This window comes from Seriola aureovittata, chromosome 9 (assembly GCF_021018895.1).
Source record: "Seriola aureovittata isolate HTS-2021-v1 ecotype China chromosome 9, ASM2101889v1, whole genome shotgun sequence".
Classification (NCBI taxonomy): Eukaryota; Metazoa; Chordata; class Actinopteri; order Carangiformes; family Carangidae; genus Seriola; species Seriola aureovittata.
Genome location: NC_079372.1, coordinates 18,362,862 through 18,381,873, shown reverse-complemented (window position 1 = coordinate 18,381,873; position 19,012 = coordinate 18,362,862). Strand labels below are relative to the sequence as shown.

At 42.2% G+C, this 19,012-nt stretch overlaps 1 protein-coding gene across 4 annotated transcripts in view; it reads left to right on the top strand.

Annotated features, from left to right (window-relative positions):
- Nucleotides 1-19,012, top strand: part of hdac7a (histone deacetylase 7a) — a 56,786-nt gene that overhangs the window by 13,684 nt on the left and 24,090 nt on the right. For 2 of the 4 annotated variants that reach the window (XM_056385885.1, XM_056385884.1), the window contains exon 2: nt 2,226-2,294. In XM_056385885.1, coding sequence (XP_056241860.1) covers nt 2,226-2,294 — 69 coding nt within the window. Of the gene's footprint in view, nt 1-788; nt 1,092-2,225; nt 2,295-19,012 lie in introns of those variants that run through there. The other 2 variants (XM_056385887.1, XM_056385886.1) reach the window with 2 other exon arrangements.

Here is a 19,012-nt window from a genome sequence, read left to right as displayed (position 1 = left end):
CTGGAGCTCAACTGGTGCATGGATATATTTCTTGTCCCCTCCTATACACAAGAGTGGGAACCAATCTGAACCGAGACTTCAATGCGGATACATCATGTCATGTACTGTGTGTTACAAGCACAGGAAGCAATACAGGATAAATAATGGCAGTGTATTGCAAACCAGATCACTGCAAGTCAGTATTGTAGGCTATATGATGCATTTGATTTTAGGTGGCAGACTCATCGACACGTGCTTCATCTTGAAGAGTCACGTGTTGATCTAAACGCTGTTTCATCCTGACGAGACAAGAAAAACATAATGACGAGGCTCTCTGTATTTTTTTTTTTTTTTGGAAACATTTACTCATGAAATCATTTAAATGTGAACTATCATTTCAAACTTGTGGAAAGTTTAGAACTTAAAAAACACAGGAAGTTGAATCTAAGTGAAATTTAACTGACTCATATTTTTAATGGGGACACTCTGAGTCGGGGTGTTCCAGGCCCCGGGAAGCACATCCCTCTGTTTGGTGCTACAACAGCGCTGGTTTATAATGGTTCTTGACAGCAGATGGTGCCACAGTGTAGTAAGGGTGGTGGTGGTGGTGGTGGGGGTGGGGGTGGGGGGCATTATTTTATTTGACGCAAAGTCTCCAGCCCGTGGAGACAAAGTTAAAGACTGATGTAGAAGTTATGAGGAACCAAGCGCGGATTGGCTGCAGCGTGCGCCCAATGAAAGTCAGGCGGTGCAGGAAAACAATAGTCCTGAAGGTCCGTGTGAAGTCAAGGCTATTTTTGGTGGGACCCGCCTTGCCTGCTATTTCTGTCAGCAGGAGAACGGAGGGGAGGGGGCAGGACTGGAGGGGCCGGACTTTCTTTTTTCTGCAACTTGCCTCCGATAAGTCTCGTTTCTTTTCCTCCTCTTCTGCACTGTCTTCGCTGACAACACCAGCGGATCTCTCCATCACCTCCCGGCGGGGTTGTTTTTTTTTTTCGCTCTTGTTGAGCGCGCCACACTCCTCTCCATATTAGCTGGATTTTAAATTCAAGTGCTTCGGACTCGGGCTGCGTCAAGAGGCTGTTAGGTGTTAACGGGTTCTGTCGTGCAAGGTAGGCGACACTGGTGGTGACAAAGGTTTGAACGAAGTGAAATAAATGTCCTTTACTTCTTAAAAGTGCTGTTTTTCATATCGGAGTTTTGAATTGCGCAGGAAAGAAACGGTGCTAAGCTACCTGCGCAGGTGTTTGTTTGTTTTAAATGCTCACGAGCGCTCAGAAGTGCGTCAAAACTTTATCATACAGTAAACTGAAGAACATAGCATTTCTATACAGTTCATTAAACAGAATATTTATCATATGTTTTTGTTTTCATGGTTATTTCATCGCTGTTGCCGTCTTACATTTCATGTTTACAACTATAAAGTCGCTGTTTTATCACAGACACCAGGTTCCTAAAAGGATATTATAGAAACAGGCGAACAGACAGATCTGTGGTCAGGCAGGATAAAGTCACTCTAACACAGAGCGCTGTTGACACTGAGGAAATATCTCATTTCTTCCTAAACACAAACATGAAACTGTTTGATCTCTGTGAGCCACAAACTTTGAATTCTTATCAGCTATTTCTGAGATATTATTCAAATATGTATTTATTTATTTTTTCACTTTTGGCCCTTGTGTGTTGGACCCCATGAGGTTTTTTGCTGCTGAACAGATGTTGGCCAGCATTGGAGTTCAGCAGCAAGACACACACACACACACACACACACACACACACACACTCAAAGATTATTTAAGATAATTTATTCAAAAGAGTTTTTAAAGGCACTACTTACTTACTTCTGTTTCATTTCAGTCTGTTTTATTTTCCTGCTGCTAAGCACATTTTGCGATATTTATATCCAGATATGGGTCACAAATTAGACCTGACAGGCGGGTGTTACATCACAGGAAAAAGCTCAGATGGTGCCCAGCCACACCCATCAGGTGGCCAGGTTCTGCTCACACAAACCTTTAAGGAGCATTAAGTCATCTCTGACTTTTATTTGCCTCTGTTGGCTGCCAGCAGGAATTGCAACAACTTCTCTGGAACAGATTAGGGTGGCCTGCTACTGACATGTTAACGTCTGAAAGGAGAAGTTTAGATAAGAAAAGCATGCCAGACTTACCTGCGTTATTCATTCATTATTGTTGTTGTGTATGAGCTGCATTTCACTCATTTATCTTTCTCTTTTACATCCGCAGATGGAATCAGCTCCTCTGGGAACATCATAAAGACAAACAGACACAACAACGTATTTCCTACAGTGGCAGGTAGGACTTTTAAGTCTCTTAAAGAAACTCTACTAAATACTGACTTAATAAGTAGTTGTGTTGTGGGTCGGTTACATTTTACACAAACTTGTTAAAGTTAGGCCACGGCCGCCCATCTGCTCCGAAACATTCATGTGGAAAAATGCTGCCAGTCTACAGTCAACCAACCCCCTCAGGACTACATCTTGTCCTTTTTACAGCACACACACACACACACACACACACACACACACACACACACACACACACACACACACACAAAACACACAAGCACATTACACACTTTGGGTGACAGCAGTTTTTCCAGTGCAGCGTACAGAATGATCTAATCTGTTTGACTCTCAGAAAACTGCAGTGAAGTACAGAACAGGTGTTGGCCTAGTTGGAGAGACGCACTCGAGGCCGCTGTGTTTATCATGTGTGGGTTTAGAAATGTGGTTTTTGCTGCAGGTCAAGTGTAGTGCGTATGTGCAAAAACATGTGAAAGTTAACGTTCGCGTGCCGTATTCAACATATTGTAACGCTGAAGAAAAAAAAACAAAACATCCAGTTGCAAGTTTTTTTAAATGTCAGTTTTAACTAGTGTTGCTGGAAATGTAAGAATCTGCCAGTGGGGCCAATACGTGGCACAGTTGTAGGATTCACTTCACTTTTTTCAATTTCACTTCCATGATTGTGTCATCAACATCTGAAATTATCCAAACGTATCTCCTACCAGCGATTTGCACTGATATCGTAGCGTTTTCTGAGCGTGGTCGTGGTTAGACGACGAAAACACCGGCAGTGACTGTATGATGCAGGATCTGAACTTGAGTGAACTCTTTATACTTAATAAAATATAAAAGACTTAGATGGGCTTGTTAGAATTTCAGAAACATCACCGCAGCTCAGTTTGGCTCGTGCTGACTCACAGGGGAAACGCTCAAACATCGCTTCTTCAGCCGGAGGTTAAAATGTATTTGATGCACTGCTCCACTCGTCAGAAACAAAGTCACCCGGCTGTTTCTTTGTCTCCTGCCTTTTTAGTTTAGATTAGCATTCTCCACTGTGAAGCATGGCTGTGTGATCACACTGTGTAGGATTACAATGCATGACTCTCTGAATGGAAGCCGGGTCTCGCTGTGCCAGGCTCCGCTGACTGTATGCTAACCAAGGAGCAACTATGTGCCCTGTGTATGTATGTGTGTGTGTGTGTGTGTGTGTCTGTGGAAAAACCCAGTGAGGTCATGGCCATGGCTGCAGGGTCTGGTTACATGTGTGTTGTCCACACAGGGCAACTGACACTAGCTCTCTCTCCTTTGTCTTCCTCTCTAATCTCTCTGTCTTTACCCACATGTAACTTCACATTAAAGCGTTTTCAGTGTCGAGCATCGTGCCCTGACGCCAGGTGTCTCTGAAGCTGGAGACGGGTTAACACTCTTAAGGTGGCAGCAGTCTGTGCCATATGTGTAAACCACGTGAAACCACCTCTTTTTTTTCTCCTTTTTTTTTTAAAGCCTCTAGAGCTCAAACAGCCCTTTAAACTACACAGGACTCCTATAATTGACCTGCAGGACACAATGATTCCTTGTGGAGTAACCCTAAAACTCATTTCTTTTACACACACACACACACACACACACACACACACACACACACACAAGATAAATCCCCAAGTAGAAGCGCTGTCTGCCAGTGTATCTTAGGTATTTCCCATAGCAAAGACCTGAAGAGATCCTGCGTCCAGGGATTATGCACCGTGCAGACAAGCTGTGAATCTTTTATAAAACCATGAAAACTCTTATCCTGCACATTTGAATCATATTCCAGCAGTTTCTCCTGCATGCAGCTGTCTTCTCTACACACACACACACACACACACACACACACACACATGACCTGCATACATACACAACACACACTGTATATAATGATTCCATGGACGGAGACATATGAGTTATTCTGAGGTCACACTCACAAGTCACAAGATGTAGTGTTATAAATCTTGTTTTCCTCGTAACAAGCGAAAATATCTGCTTAATATGTTGAGGTTTCTGGTGCTTTTATTTGAATGAGCAGATGTAAGATCACATTGAAAGTCAAGCCAACTCTGTATTATTATATTTCAACACTTCCTTTTGGTCCGTCCAGTGCGCACACGTGCTCTACATTCTCTCTTTCTGTCTATTTTACGACTAAATATTTGTACGTCTTTCGCTCTGTCCTCTTCGGCTCACTCAACAGAGCAGGGAGAAACTTCAGGGACAGATAACAACAGGCACGATTGTAGTAGCTGCAGCGGAGATCACGTATCCTCTTCCTCGTCCCGGTTTCCAAGCACTGGGGTCAGCTGATCCGGGTGCTGTGCTTGACGCTGGGTGGAGGAAGAGTTAGTTACAGTAGACGGAGTGGGAATTGATGGGAAGGTGAAATGAGAGAGGATGTGCAGTGAAGTTTCACTATCAGATCATCTGTTGATTATAACCCAAAATAAAAATATTAACATGGTTGCAGATTTAATTTTATTTCGATTGACTCTTTGATTAGTTAATTAAGTCATTGTTTCAGTTTTACGTTTAATGCCTTCCTCAGAATATAGTGTATTTATATACTTGGATCTCTTTATCAAAACATGCCAAAAAACTGACTTGGATATATATATATTATTTTGGTTGATATACAAGTAAAATGTTAGAATGTGCACATCACTTTAAATGATTTCATATGTGTACACCCATCCGTTCAATATATGATGGTTTATATAATGATTTATTCCATACAGCTGCTGTTAAACCACTAATCGTCCTCATTTCTTTATGTGTCTGACTGACCTGACCTCACTTTGAAATTTAATCAGCAGGTTTCTTCTTCATTGCATACAGAGGTAATATATCACCAAACAACACGCCGCCGCAGCCACTGCACTATTTATTCAACACTAAATTGTGTGTGTAGCGTTTTTGTTCCAAAACGGTATCAAGTCATTAAATCCCAGCAGCTGCAAAAAAAAAGAAAAAAAAAGAACTGATTGACTTATTTGTTCTGATCAACAACCATATTAACCTCTGCAGATATATTGGGCTCATTTTGAACTATGGGGGCCCGTTAAAGCCGAACTGCACTGCAGACACAGGCTGTGCAGTAGTTGTGGTAGTAATGGTAGTAATTGTAGACGGCAATGAGGGAGGCAGCTATTTTTTGACCTGCTGAACAAATGGCTCGATTGTCCTGCCTCTAGGTGCGTGAAATCACTTGATATGTCAGGGGTAATGTTATATAATACTCTCCTAGGGGCCCCAGAACACTCTGCGTGTGTGTGTGTGTGTGTGTGTGTGTGTGTGTGTGTGTGTGTGTGTGTGTGTGCAGTTTTTCTACTTTTCATGTCTGTTAATCGTGTGTGTGTGTGTTTTTGTGTTTCTCTGTGACAGCCCGCACATATTAATAGTATTTTGGTGTAAATGTGCCAGAAAGGCAGCGTGAGTGTATGTGGTGTGGCCTGAGGTTACATTGTTCTTAACGTTTTTATTAGTGTGTCAAATCAGTTGCATTAACCTTTGAGCTAAAGGCTCCTCGCTGTGGTCAGCTGGGTAACTGGTCTGTGATTGCCCTGCAGCCACAGTCTGTAACCCTCAGGACTTCTGTCTCTCTCTCTCTCTCTCTCTCTCTCTCTCTCTCTCTCTCTCTCTCTGTCTTTCATACAAGCGCGCCCACACACACACACACACAAAGACACACTTAATCCCGTTGAAATTTACTGAAGTCGATGGAATTATTTTTCTAAGGATTTATTGCTGTGGCATTTGGGGGGGAAAAATCTTCAATTTTCACCTCAGTCCCACCCACTGCTCCAGACCAGAAGCCTTGGATCTAAAAAAGCATTTTTTTAGCCTTCGGTGATTTGTTTTCTGCCATGTACTTCTACCAAAAAGCAAATTCACTTTTGTTTAGGATCACTGCGCGAGCTCACGGCTCGTAGGCTCGTGAAAACCGATCCTGAAGCCATTCATACTGAATATATCTGCCTGTTTTCAATCAAACCTTTGTGTTTTCAGTGATAAGAAAAACATTTTGATGAAATAAAGATTTTATTTACAACAAACATCTGGCAAATTAAAAAAGTTGATTAAAATGACGTGATGTTTTACAGATGTGCATGTGTAAGGAATGCTCATCATAAATGATATGACAGTCTGATATGTGATGTCTGATAAAGGGCCAGCGTCTGCCCCGTATATCAGTCCAGCCTTGAGTTTTCCAGAGCAGACTCCTGGCTGTATTTGGATATTGTCTGATCTAAAGCGCAGCGGAGAGTAATAGCTGGCTCACATTCGCTCCAGATCAGCGAGATGACTGACACCGACCTCAGATCAGATGGCCCGTCGTGAGTGCGGATGTAATAAGATCTCTCCTCATCTGGATGGATTCCTGACTTTACATGTGACGTGTGTGTGTGTGTGTGTGTGTGTGGTGTGTGTGTGTGTGTGTGTGTGTGTGTGTGTGTGTGTGTGTGTGTGTGTGTGATGGTCTGCAGTGACGTTTACAGCTCCAGGCTAATTTCAACAACTCAGTGTATTGGAGGAGGAGAGAGACACAATGCATGTTTATTTAATGTGTGTCTGTGTTTTTGTCTGTGTGTGGGTGTGTGCACATGTGGGGGTGTTGTGTGTGTGTGTGTGTGTGTGTGTGTGTGTGTGTGTGTGTGTTGTGTGTGTGTGTGTGTGTGTGCGTGTGTGTGCGTGCGCATAGACCGGTTTCTCAGAGACGGCTTTTGACACACAGAAGGTGCAGAAACAGACAACAGTGCAGCAGAGGGTTAGGGAGTATTATACATGCACATTACAGGGAGGAATATGTTCAATATCACAAAGAGGAAGGAAACCAGATGCATCAGTATATACATGCAGTGATTTATCAGTCTGTGGGATATTTATAGGCATGCACTTAATCAGATTCACACTGAGAGTCGAGTCCTTTTTTAATTGAACTGAAATAAAATGAAATCCTGCATTGACACAGTCAAAATGTGCTATAATAAAATTGAAGGTATCTAGTATTCAACGTCTGGCAGATGCCTAAACACTGTCTGCTGATTTTTCCTGGCAAACAAAAGGAAGTTCACATTCTCTACCTGCAGCACTGAATAATTTGTGCTGCCTGTTTTGTGGCCGGAGACGCTGTAAACCAGCTCGTTTCTCAGTGCGGGGAGAATAAAGGTAGCTGTGTAGTCTGGGTTAGCGTTATGTCTGCTTCTCGCTAATAAAAAAAGATGGTGACAAATCATAAGCTGACACATTCAAACTGCTGGTTTTGTCTTTTTATTCACATACACACAGAAAAAAAAAACCCAATTAAAGTCAGCAGATATTCACATTTGAGAAGCTGGGACCGGAGAATATTTGGCCTTTTTTTTTCTCAGAAAAATTATAATTATAATCAATATAATCAATCAGCTGTTTGTCAGCATGTGGCTTAATCAAAAAAAAAAATCATTCCATGACAAACCACTTTACACATCGTCAGCTGTTTGTAAAGGAGAAGCCAGTCTGTGTGTGCGTGCTCCAGAATGTATTTGTGGTTGTCCATGTCGGTGTTTACATATGGATTTTTTTTTCTGTGTGTGTATGTGTGTGTGTGTGTGTGTGTGTGTGTGTGTGTGTGTGTGTGTGTGTGTTCACCTCTGACGAGAGTGCAGAGCATGTGCAGGAATGTTAATGTCTTCTTCCTTTGTTGTCCGTGCAGACAGCTGAGTGTGACTGTGCATATTCATGAGGCTGCCTTCCTGGAACATGTTAACTTTTAACAAGAAAAGAATGTAGATTTAAAAAAAAAAAAAAAAAAAAAAGAAAAGAAAGTTTGATGAAGAAATTGAAAGGCAGCAAAAAGTAGCAGACGGGATAGACTCGCAGATGTATGCATAGAAACAGGGAAAGAGGGCGTTGGGAAAGTTGTGTGAAAATAGGAAGATGAAGTAAGAGGCGGATCCAGATGTCTGAGTCCCGTCAGATCTCGTTTCACATCAATACTTCACTTTATTAATGTTTTGTAATTTCCAGAGGAACTGAAGTTGTTTATTTATGTGAGTTGCTCTGGCAGGCGGCCAGCTCAAGGTGTTAGGTTCTCTACACAAACCCTCCACGTGAAGAGGTCACCCGGTGCAGCGTCGCAACTCCAAATCTGTTTTTAACACAATGTAAAAAGTCGTTGTCATTTTCTCTCACGCTCATTATCAGAAGCTGAAATACTAGTTAAGACTCAGTGGATTTTCCCATTTATTCCCTTTATTCAGTCTTCACCCTGAACTGTGTTTTTACATAATGCTGCTGCGCTTGCTGCAGGGTGAAGTGGTGCTTCAGCAGGATGAGCTGATATCTACACTGGTTCTTATCAGCAGAAAATCCTTTTGCTGCAGACTAGTTTTCCTTTGGAGCTACCAATCTTGCCACCGCTACCACAGCTTATCAGTGTATCAGTCACCCAGTCACCACCGTTTTCATGACTCACTGTTTTCACCACCAATAATCAGCGAGATCAGTCAGAAATCATTTCCCCTCTGATGTTGTAAAATATGTGTGAGAAGAGATTAATACAATGGATGCCTCAGAAAGAGCCTTGTGCCTTCAGCTCTTGTTTGTCTGAGCCAGCATTGTGTTTCTACCTGTACTGTGTGAGTGTGTTGTGGCTTGTGATGATAAAGGTGGGCTGATATGCGTGTGATGTGTGTCTGTGTGTCTCCGTGTTATAAAAGATAAAAGGGGGGGGGGGGGGATCCCTTTGAGTGAGCTGCTGTGTTGAGCGGCTTTATCTGTGTTTGGAAATGTGGAGAATGTGTTTGATGTGAAGGAGAGCAGGAGTGTGTGAGAGTGAGAAGGAAAGCTTGGACAGATGTACACACACATCTTTTTTTTTTTTTTTTTTTTGCTCGTGCAGCCGACGCTGCAGTGATTGTAAAAATAATTTGCTTTTAGATCTGTGCGAGCGAAGCCCAGAAGATTCCCAGAAAGGCTGAGCGAGCACACTGACTGAAAGCAAAGGTGCGTTTGCCGGATAATGAAGGGCATCCTCGTGTTGCACTGGTAGCTGCCGTATGACCAGTTGAGCAGCTGTATGGCAGCAGCTGCAGGAAAACAGCGCCTTGGTGAGCGACTTCAAACAGAGGACTGAGTTCATGTTTTCCCCGCTGCAGTGAAGTGTCCACAGGCGAGGCAGCGAATACCTTCCAGTCTCAGGACGTGTCTTTGTAACTGATCATGATGTCTGACCTCCCTGAGGAGGGCGGCAACAGAAAAATAAAAAGAGAAAGAATTTACCCACAGGGAGAAATAAAGTGTCAGATGTTTGCATAGGTCAGCAGCTGATTCAAAGCATGACTGCTCCCTGAAAAGAATTTGGTTTTCAGACAAGCTTAGTGTCAAGTTTCTGAAAGATTGAAAGATGGCGCTTTCATGCAGCACAAAGAAACACTTCACCCTCACCTGTGTGATGCTTAAGATGATTCAAAGTCCTCTGTTCGGTCATGACAGGTGTCACTGCTCATGCGACGCACTTCCTCTTCTGTTTCTTCCAAACAAACCAGAAACAGATTTGTCCCAGTTACTGGATAACCGGAGAGGTTGAATCACAGCTGAGTACAATCATCAGTTTATAAAAAAAAAAAAAAGTTGTGGTGCATCTAATCAAAGAGCCGGCGTATTGCGCTCAGCAGGAAGTATGAAGGACAGGAAGCAAAGGTGAGAATGTCAACAAGGCCGGACTCCTCGCCGCGCCTCTGTCGTCTGTGCTGCAGAAAGAGGAGTCGCCGACGTTTGTCAAACAGGACAGCACACCTGGCGTCTCCTCTGACAGACAGAGGCATTCACATTGGTTCGTTCATATATATGTGTGTGTGTGTGTGTGTAATGACTGAGTTGCTCTAAAGTTTCCAGCTTCAGGCGATTTGAGTCGAGCACAAGATGACAGGGACTCATGGAATGTTTATGAAGAGTCTGTGAGTGTGTGACCTGTGTGTGAGCTCTGTGAATGGCACCCGCTGAATCCTAAAGCACCTGTTTAGCTGAAGCAGGACAGGATGTAGTAATTAGATTCCTTTTTTTTTTTTTTTTTTTTTACGACTTTCATAAATCTCAGAGAGGAAGAAAACATTAAACCTGTAATTTCATGACGTATTTGCTGGTGCTGTTGTCCACATGTTTACCTCGACCCTAAAAACCAAAGGTGTAAATGAATCCTTATATTTGTTGATGTCATTTTTTTGCATCTCAAGAATCTCCATTCATAATGACATTTAAGAGTCAAACCAGAGTGCATCGCAGTCACAAGACATATTGCATGAAAAGTGTGACTGTTGTTTTCCATGGTAGCAGCATGTAGGAATGACAAAGTGGGTTGGCCGGTCGGTTTGGTCCGGACTGACATATCTCCACAAACATGAGATGGACTGCCGTGAAGTTTGGTTCAGATGTACATGGTGCCGAAAGGATGAGGGATTTACATTGTAGTTTGAGTGACTAGTGGATGGATTGCTATGAAATGTGGTTACATTCATGGTCTCCACAGGACTTTGGTGAGCACTTGACATTTTCCTGTTGTTCCAATATCAAGTACCATTTTACTTGTTCAATAGCTTTCACCTGCACATAATCAGCCTCATCTGTTTTTTGTGTTTAGTGCACATTCCTTGTGAGTATGTTAGCATGCAGATGTTAGCATTTAGCTTAAAGCACTCTGAGGAACCATTATAACAGTGCTGATGTTGCATAGCAATGGTGATTATAATTATATTTGTTGAGTAAACCATTGATTATTCATCAGTTCATTTTCCTTTTTAATTACATAAACAATTTATCAACACGGATTTGGCCGAGTCTTGTCTGAATGCAACAAGTTCACACCCGCTGTCAAAAAGTATCCTGGGTAATGGGGCTGAACTAAACGCAACAGAAATCATGCTGTGATTATTTTGGCAGATATTAGGATTGAGATAAAAGTTTTAATTTCAGTTGGAACAGTCATTTCTGCATTTCATTTTCACTGGGGGAAAAAGAAAAATGAAAATGATGATGTGATTTTTGTTGGCGCTTGTACCAAACAATTATGTTCCCTTACATGTGGAGAATATGATTTTACAGGCTGGAGCATCTCTGTAGCACCATGACGCTTCATTTATGATGCGTTGTGACACATTTTACCGTCATCAAAAAAGATCGCAGCTCTTGCGATGTAGATATTGCACTTGGTCATATTGCAGTTTCGATTAATGGTCCAGCGCTACGCCTCAATGTCAGAACACCGACATGAAGGCCTGCGGCCGACAATCTACGAGAGTCATGGATGATTTAGGTGCTGCTGGCGTCCTCACTTAACCTTCTGTACATGTGAACAGCAAAATGTTCTCACTTAAGAGGGTTGTCCTCATCATGCTATGATAACGCACACATACACACTCACACACACACGTACACACTCACACACTCACACACACACGTACACACTCACACACTCACACAGCAGAGGGTAGTTCTTAAAGTTGTCGACAGCCACACACACACACACTACCATTTACACTTGAACACTCAAGTGTGCACCAACAGAGCAACACCATAAATATAGAAATAGTTTGGTGACAGTTGTAGGCAGGCGGGTACACACACACACACACACACACACACACACACACACACACAAACCTCAGTCTGGCCAGCTGCTTTGGGAGGACGAGAGGTTTTGAATGGGAGTGACAGCTGTGGATTCCTCAGGATGAAGGAGGGAGAGAGAGAGAGAGAGAGAGAGATAGAGAGAGAGATAGGAGGGAGCAAAAGAGGGAGACAAGTTGGAGAGAGAACGAGTGTGTGTGTGTGTGTGTGTGTCAACGAGAGCCAGGATGGCAGAGAAAGACACACACACAAGGAGGAATGAAAAGAGGTGGGACGTGTCAGAGAGGAAACACTAATGATTTATTGTCTTTTTTTTCCTTCAACCAGATTTAGAAACCGAAGCTCGATTCTCTTTGTGAAAGACAGATCAGAGTAAAGATAATTAAACAGAAAGAAAATGGGGCATCAGAGAAGAGTGTGATTTGAACCTGAAACCAGGACTGAGGTTCTCAAACCACAGCGATAGTTTTCCAGTTATTAGTAACTTTTTTCTTTTTCTTTAAAAACAACAAACTTCTTAAATTATGCAAGAACAGAATTATTTAATATATCAATCAATATCTGATTGGAGAAAGAATCAGACTGCGCATTTTGTGGTATTTGACTTTTTTTTTGATGTTCTAACACACACACACACACACACACACACACATACACACATACAGACACACGCACGCGCAGTACAGCTAGTGCTGCATAAGTATTGTGGTCCAAAGAGAGAGAGAGATAGAGAGAGAGACGGAGTTAAGAGCATGTGATCCTAACTGTCAGTATCAGACTATTCATAGAGATCCTGTGTTGCACAAGGCGGATTTAGCAACTATGTAGATTTTTTTTTTTTTTCTTAGTGAATACTCTCTCACCTCCTGCACCTTTTACTTCATGTCACAAATGATCTCTTCTATACTGACACTTTTATTTTGCTCCACACTAAACACTGATTTTATCAACAACAGTAAATAACACATATCATCAATAGCTTTTAAAATAGCTGCTCTAAACTATAGATATCTGGGAGGTCTTTGCTTGGAAAATACTTAGGTTCACAGGAAGTGATGAGTTTTCCAGTTCCAGATGATCAGATCATGTTTCTAATAAATAAAGGAAGAAGTTGGTATCACCATGAGCTGTCAACAGTCACCATGGTTCAACAGACAAAGATATTATTCAGCATCACAGACAGAAACTCAAATGTCATCAAACTGAAAATGGAGGGAGACGTACGTCGCATCGATACAACCAGGTGGACAGACAGGTAATGTCTGCAGAAACACCACACCACTGCACTTCCCCAAAACTAAAGTAAACCGATCTTAGCATATTGTGTATCCACAGCGCTGCTCTATGTTTGGGAGAAACTTTGGAAACATTATCATGTAATTGAAACTTTAATTCAGGAATATTTTCATATTTTGGGGAGGAAAAAAAAGAGTTGGATGAGAAGATCGATACCGCTCGAGTTTCAGTGGTGGCAGGTGACAAAAAAACTGAATCATTTTAATTCAGAATTTCAATCATGGAATTTTTCCAGAGAAGAGAGAAAAAGTATTTTATAAATGATACTGAGGTTTGTTTATGTTTTATTTAAGCGAATTACTTAATTAATCCAACAGATGTTTTGATCTCCCTCTTGCCTCTGGACCAGCCTCCTCCGGCTTACAGCTACAGCCAGGGGACGGTTAGCTTAGCTTAGCATAAAGACTGAAAGCAGAGGGAAACATCTAGCCAGGTTCTGAATGTTAAAGTCGTGGTTTTATGTGGCCAGTGTTACGTGATGGACTGTTCAAGACTTTTTCACAAAATGTCAAAATATTTGTTTTCATAGTGTGAAGAGCACGTTGTTTTACTTACGGTCAAAAAGTTCCTCCAGATCTGTCGAAGTTTTTCTTCAAATCCATTTATTCCCACCAACAATTGAAATAGATAAAACACAATTTAACTGGATTGTCAATAGTTTACAGAGTAGTTTTCCATGTTCCTGAAATGGGTGTGTGTTTGTGTGTGTGTATGTGTATGTGTGTGTATGTGTGAGTGAGTGTGTGTGTGTTCAGCACATTAGTGTGTTGCCTTCAGGGCCATTGTTAGTCATTAATCTAACTTGTTAATGGATATGAAAGCACTCAGCTTTTCACTAAAGCTGTACAGTGAGAGGAACGGGAACAGTGATTTGTGTTTGTGTGTGTTTGTGTGTGTATGTGTGTGCGTGAGAAAGAGAGCAGAGAAGCCGTTGTTGTTTCTTTTTCCTCAGTCTCTTACCACTGTGTTCCAGTGGGGAACTTTAGTGCCATAGGGCTCAAGGGCACTGCGGCAGTGGCATCACAACAACAGCAGGGGGAGGAGAGGGGAGGAAGTGGGAGTCTAAACTGAGGTCTTAAACAGGAAGCCACCCGGGTCTCTCATTGTTGTGTTTTTATAGACTCAACTTCCTGCAGGCCTGACCACCCCCATTACCATGGTTACGGGCCCTGTTGTTTATGGGATGGACTGTAAAGATCCCACAGCGGCAAGAGCTGATGGTCATCTCTGGCCAAAGTGTGATACTTAAAAAAAAAAAACGTTATTATCACTTCATTAACGTCTCATAATTACCTTTCTTAGCCTGCACATTTATATTTTCAGGATGATTTCCACCACACTGTCTCTCACTCTGTCTGATATTTAATTCCTTGGAATCTCAAGGAAGTTAAAAAGCTCTTTTCTGTCTGGAGCCTACAAAGTTTCCTTTTTTTTTTAAAATTTTGTCCCAAGCTAGGTGCTAATATCATGTGAATGAGATGATGAAATCAACAGTTTGGTGTCTGACACTGTGAACACACAGAGGCAGAGATAGCAAGAGGGAGGGAAGAGAAGAAAGAGAAGGAGTTAAAGAAAAGAGGATGTGGCCGACAGTAAAAGATGACTGGAGGGGAGTGGAGTTCTCTGTCTAATTATAGATCCTGCTGTTAGCTGGCTGATGCAGAAGTGCTACTGGGGTTTTCACATAGGCGGATATTTACAAGACATGGGTATGTGCCTTTGACTTTATTTTTTGTGTGTCTGCGTGTACGTGAGCGGCTTGTTGTTTTCCGTGGACGTTTGGATCTTTGTTAATCCTGTTGTATCAAACTCCTCGGGTCTTGCTGCGCTCTGGAAGCACGCTGTGCTCTGTGTTTGCGAGCGTGACAAACCGTGATGATGGAGCCTCATCTGCCCAGTGGGGAGTTCAGAGACAGAGAGAGAAAGAGAGAGAGAGAGAGAGAGAGAGAGAGAGAGAGAGAGAGAGAGAGAGAGAGAGAGAGGCAGTGAGACACAGAAACACACAGATTTTGTTTCTTGTTAATTTACTCTCCTCTTTCTGTCTCACTTGTTCAATGATACTCCTCCTGTGCTGCTGTTACTACACTTGTGTCAACAACAGCAACCCAATGCAAGGCATATACTTTGCATGTATGTGTGTGTGCGTGTGTGTGCATGTGCGTGTGTGTGAGCCTGCTGACCTAACAGACGGCGATCCTGGATGTTTATGGAAACTCAGTGAGGACTTAGGAAACTGGACCCATGCTGCATTATACATCAACCTTCCTCTGTTACTGTCATACACACACACACACACACACACATGCACACACATAAATAAATACAGATGTACAACTCCATGGTAACATCTCACACACTCTTACCCTTTCTCTCACACACATTGTTCGTCGTGATTACCAGGCCGACAACGACTTGAAATGCACCTTTTAATGTGAATGAGAACGGGAAGCCATTGAATGGTCCATTCGTTATCGTCCAGTAAGTGTGTGTGTGTGTGTGTGTGTGTGTGTGTGTGTGTGTGTGTGTGTGTGTGTGTGTGTCTGTGTGTGTGTTTGTTTAGCTCCTGCAGGTTTGTTCCTTTGGGGCACCAGCTGTACTGTATATCTAAATTGTTAATATGCTGTTAAGTGGTGTTGTATCACCACAACAACACGGACCAATCATAGTTTTAACATCGACTCAGACAAACAAATGTCCCAGAGAGGACGAGTTTGTAAAAAGAAAAAAAGGTAGAAAATGAAAGTGCAGATATATGGATATCCAGGTATATGGAGTAAAATCCAGAGATACCACTGTGTTAATCCTGTTCCTGGTGAACTGTCCACATGATATTATTCTGTTTTTTCTCATCAAATCTCTGTATATCTCCTGTGGGTCATATAGAGGAAGGTTTAAAATGCACTTTCAGCATAAAGGTCAGATTTTGGTTTGTTAAATAAGGAAGTGAGGAATAGTAAGATTTCAACAGTATCCAACTGTATGATTTAGTTCTCTCAGTTTGGCAGTCTAGTGGATCTGAACCTCTGTTCCTTTATTGCAGTAATAAGTGCTGGAATGATTTGATTCATTAACTACCTGAATAAAGACAATTTGAGTTTTGAGGTTTACCAGATAAATACTTTCTAAAACACTTTATAGTACGAATCCTATCAAGAGCTGACCATTCCATATTCAGCCCTGGACCCCCGGCTGCTTCGTTTGTTTGTTTATTTATCCATTTAGCAATTTATCAGGCATCTCCGCTCGCTGAGAGACTTGAACCTGTGGCTTTGACCCTGTGTCTGTTTGCTGTAGATGAAATGGCAACAGTTTTGTTTGGCAAAGTACTGGAAAGACATGCTGTAAACTTGGATCAGTAACTCTTTTGGAACTTAATACTCATGCACGCGCACAGAAATACACACACACGCAAACACACATACATACAACCAGTGATTTGTTAAGCGTTCCAAGCATGTACGATTGTGAATGAACTGAAACTACTATGAAATATATCACACGTGGATGTTTTTATTGCACAGTCGGAAGAAAGAGATAAGAAAGAACCTTTTTTCTATTGACAGCTTCGCAGATAACCACAGGCAACGACATCTATTAACTGCAAGTGGCTGCTGCCTCTAAAAGGTGTAGTGTGATTTCAACACGCTCATGCATACAGTACAGTCAAAACAGAAGAAGTCTGTGCAGCTATATTTGGACGTGTAACAAGACACAAAGTGGTGGCGTCTGTTCGGTTGTTGACTTTGTGCAGCCTGAGTATCTATCACTAGTGGCACTGTGCTGGCTGTCGGCTCTCCCTCAGCGTGCAGAGAGTGACTACACTGATCTGCAGGTTGTTGAAGACTGCTGACCAACTCGTCTTTCTTGTCTTTTGAATTTACTTCTCCTTGCTTTTAGCCAACTGTGTCTTATTTATTTATTTATTTTTCTTCTTTGTTTCCTTTTTCATCTTTCTGTTTTTCAGTTTTTCATTGTCCCTGTTCTCTACATCTTTCCCTCTGTCAACACATGTCCACTGCATGAGAGGGTATGGAGGGACTGAGGGATAAAGGGAAATAGAAAGAGAGAGAGAGAGAGAGAGAGAGAGAGAGAGAGAGAGATCTTTTGATATCCTTGTCTTACCTGTAGAACCAGTCCTGACTGAGCAGGGCACATGTTCAAAATAAAAGAATAGAAAAGGGAGGAATGAGTGTGAAAGGATTACCCAAATGTCAGTTCCTGGGATGGACTCTCTCTCTCTCTCTTCCTCTCTCTCTCTCTCTCTCTCTCTCTCTCTCTCTCTTCCTCTCTCTCTCTCTCTCAGTCACACACATGTACATGCACAAACTTACTTCATTTAGTACAGAGAGCTGTGCCTCGTTGACCTAATCTAGCAGATACATCAGCACATTCCCAACGGCCTCTCTAACCGGACAGGCCGTATCGTACTGTGTCGTTGGTGATTTCCATAATGGCACACTGACACACCCACGCAGAGTCACACACACACACGCACACACACGCACACACACACACACACACCTTTGGTTACTGCTGGTTTGATGGCACACACACTTTTAGCAGCTACTCAGTCAGAAAGGCAGCAGAGGAAGAGCAGCTCTCGTCCTGTCCCTCTTGTTAAACTGTGGCGTCACTGTTTTAGTGAAGAAGACGTAGTAGAGGATGATGTCGTTCATCACTGTGAAACTGAACTCTTCGTCACGTTGGCGTTTGCATTATGTTTCACGCCCTGTACGTGCCTGCATCCTTTCACGTTAATCCCTTGCTCATGGTTCATAATTTGGCTGACTCATCAAACAGTGAGAACTCTGGAAAATTTGCCAGTCACAAATAATATAAAAATTGTGTTTGATACAATGCAGATTTGACTGCTTCAAAAACTTTTATTGTGAGATTTAGTGTGAGTCTAAAGTAAATATCTCTCTGCTTAACACCAGTGATGACTGATAATATTAAGTGGTGGTGCTTTTTAAAACAAAGACTGCATTTCCCACAATTCCTGCAGTGTCTCGACCCGCTTCTGCCAAAAAATCTATTTGCAGTTTTAAAGTCGATGAAAATCCAAAAATAACACTTGTTGAGGAAAGGGTGAGTGATCGATGTCAGTTTGAAGGACAGTGAGGATCAGCTGAGTCTGTATTCCAGTTATTTGACTTTCCTGCAGGCTTTATCAAGACAAACATATTATCTCATGCTGTCACATGGACCTGCTGCTTATGTAAAATGTACAGTACATGAACACGTGTGCGCCTGCTTTATGTTTTATTCTAGTACATGGTTTCCCAGCTCTATTCACACTGAAAAAAAACTGTCCCACTTAAATTAAATCAACACAGAATCACAACCACAGGATCAAGATGTGTTATTCTTCTCTGAGTACTACACACAGACGTAATGAGCTGTAACATAATACCGCTTTTTAAGAGAACTAAAAACATTAGAGTCTCATGTTACTTGGAGAGACCCAGGAGAGAGGGACTGCGGAGAGATTACAGTAAATGTGGTTTCAGAGGTCCAGAGACTTAAACACTGCACGGTTTTGTCGACTTAACGTCACACTGGCAGCAGAGGAACGGCGTTATTATCAGGTATTTTACAAGTGTTGTATCCACTCAGCCGTGGTCAACGTGATTATTCCTCCACTGAAGCAGCTGGTTTCATGCACCGCTGAGGGGTCGCGGCGCACCTTTTTAAAGATGCCAGGTTTGAAAAAACAGTGAACTGATGGAGCAAAATCAAACATGTGATGTAGACCAGTGCACATCATTCAGTCTTTATTTAAGGACGCAGCTC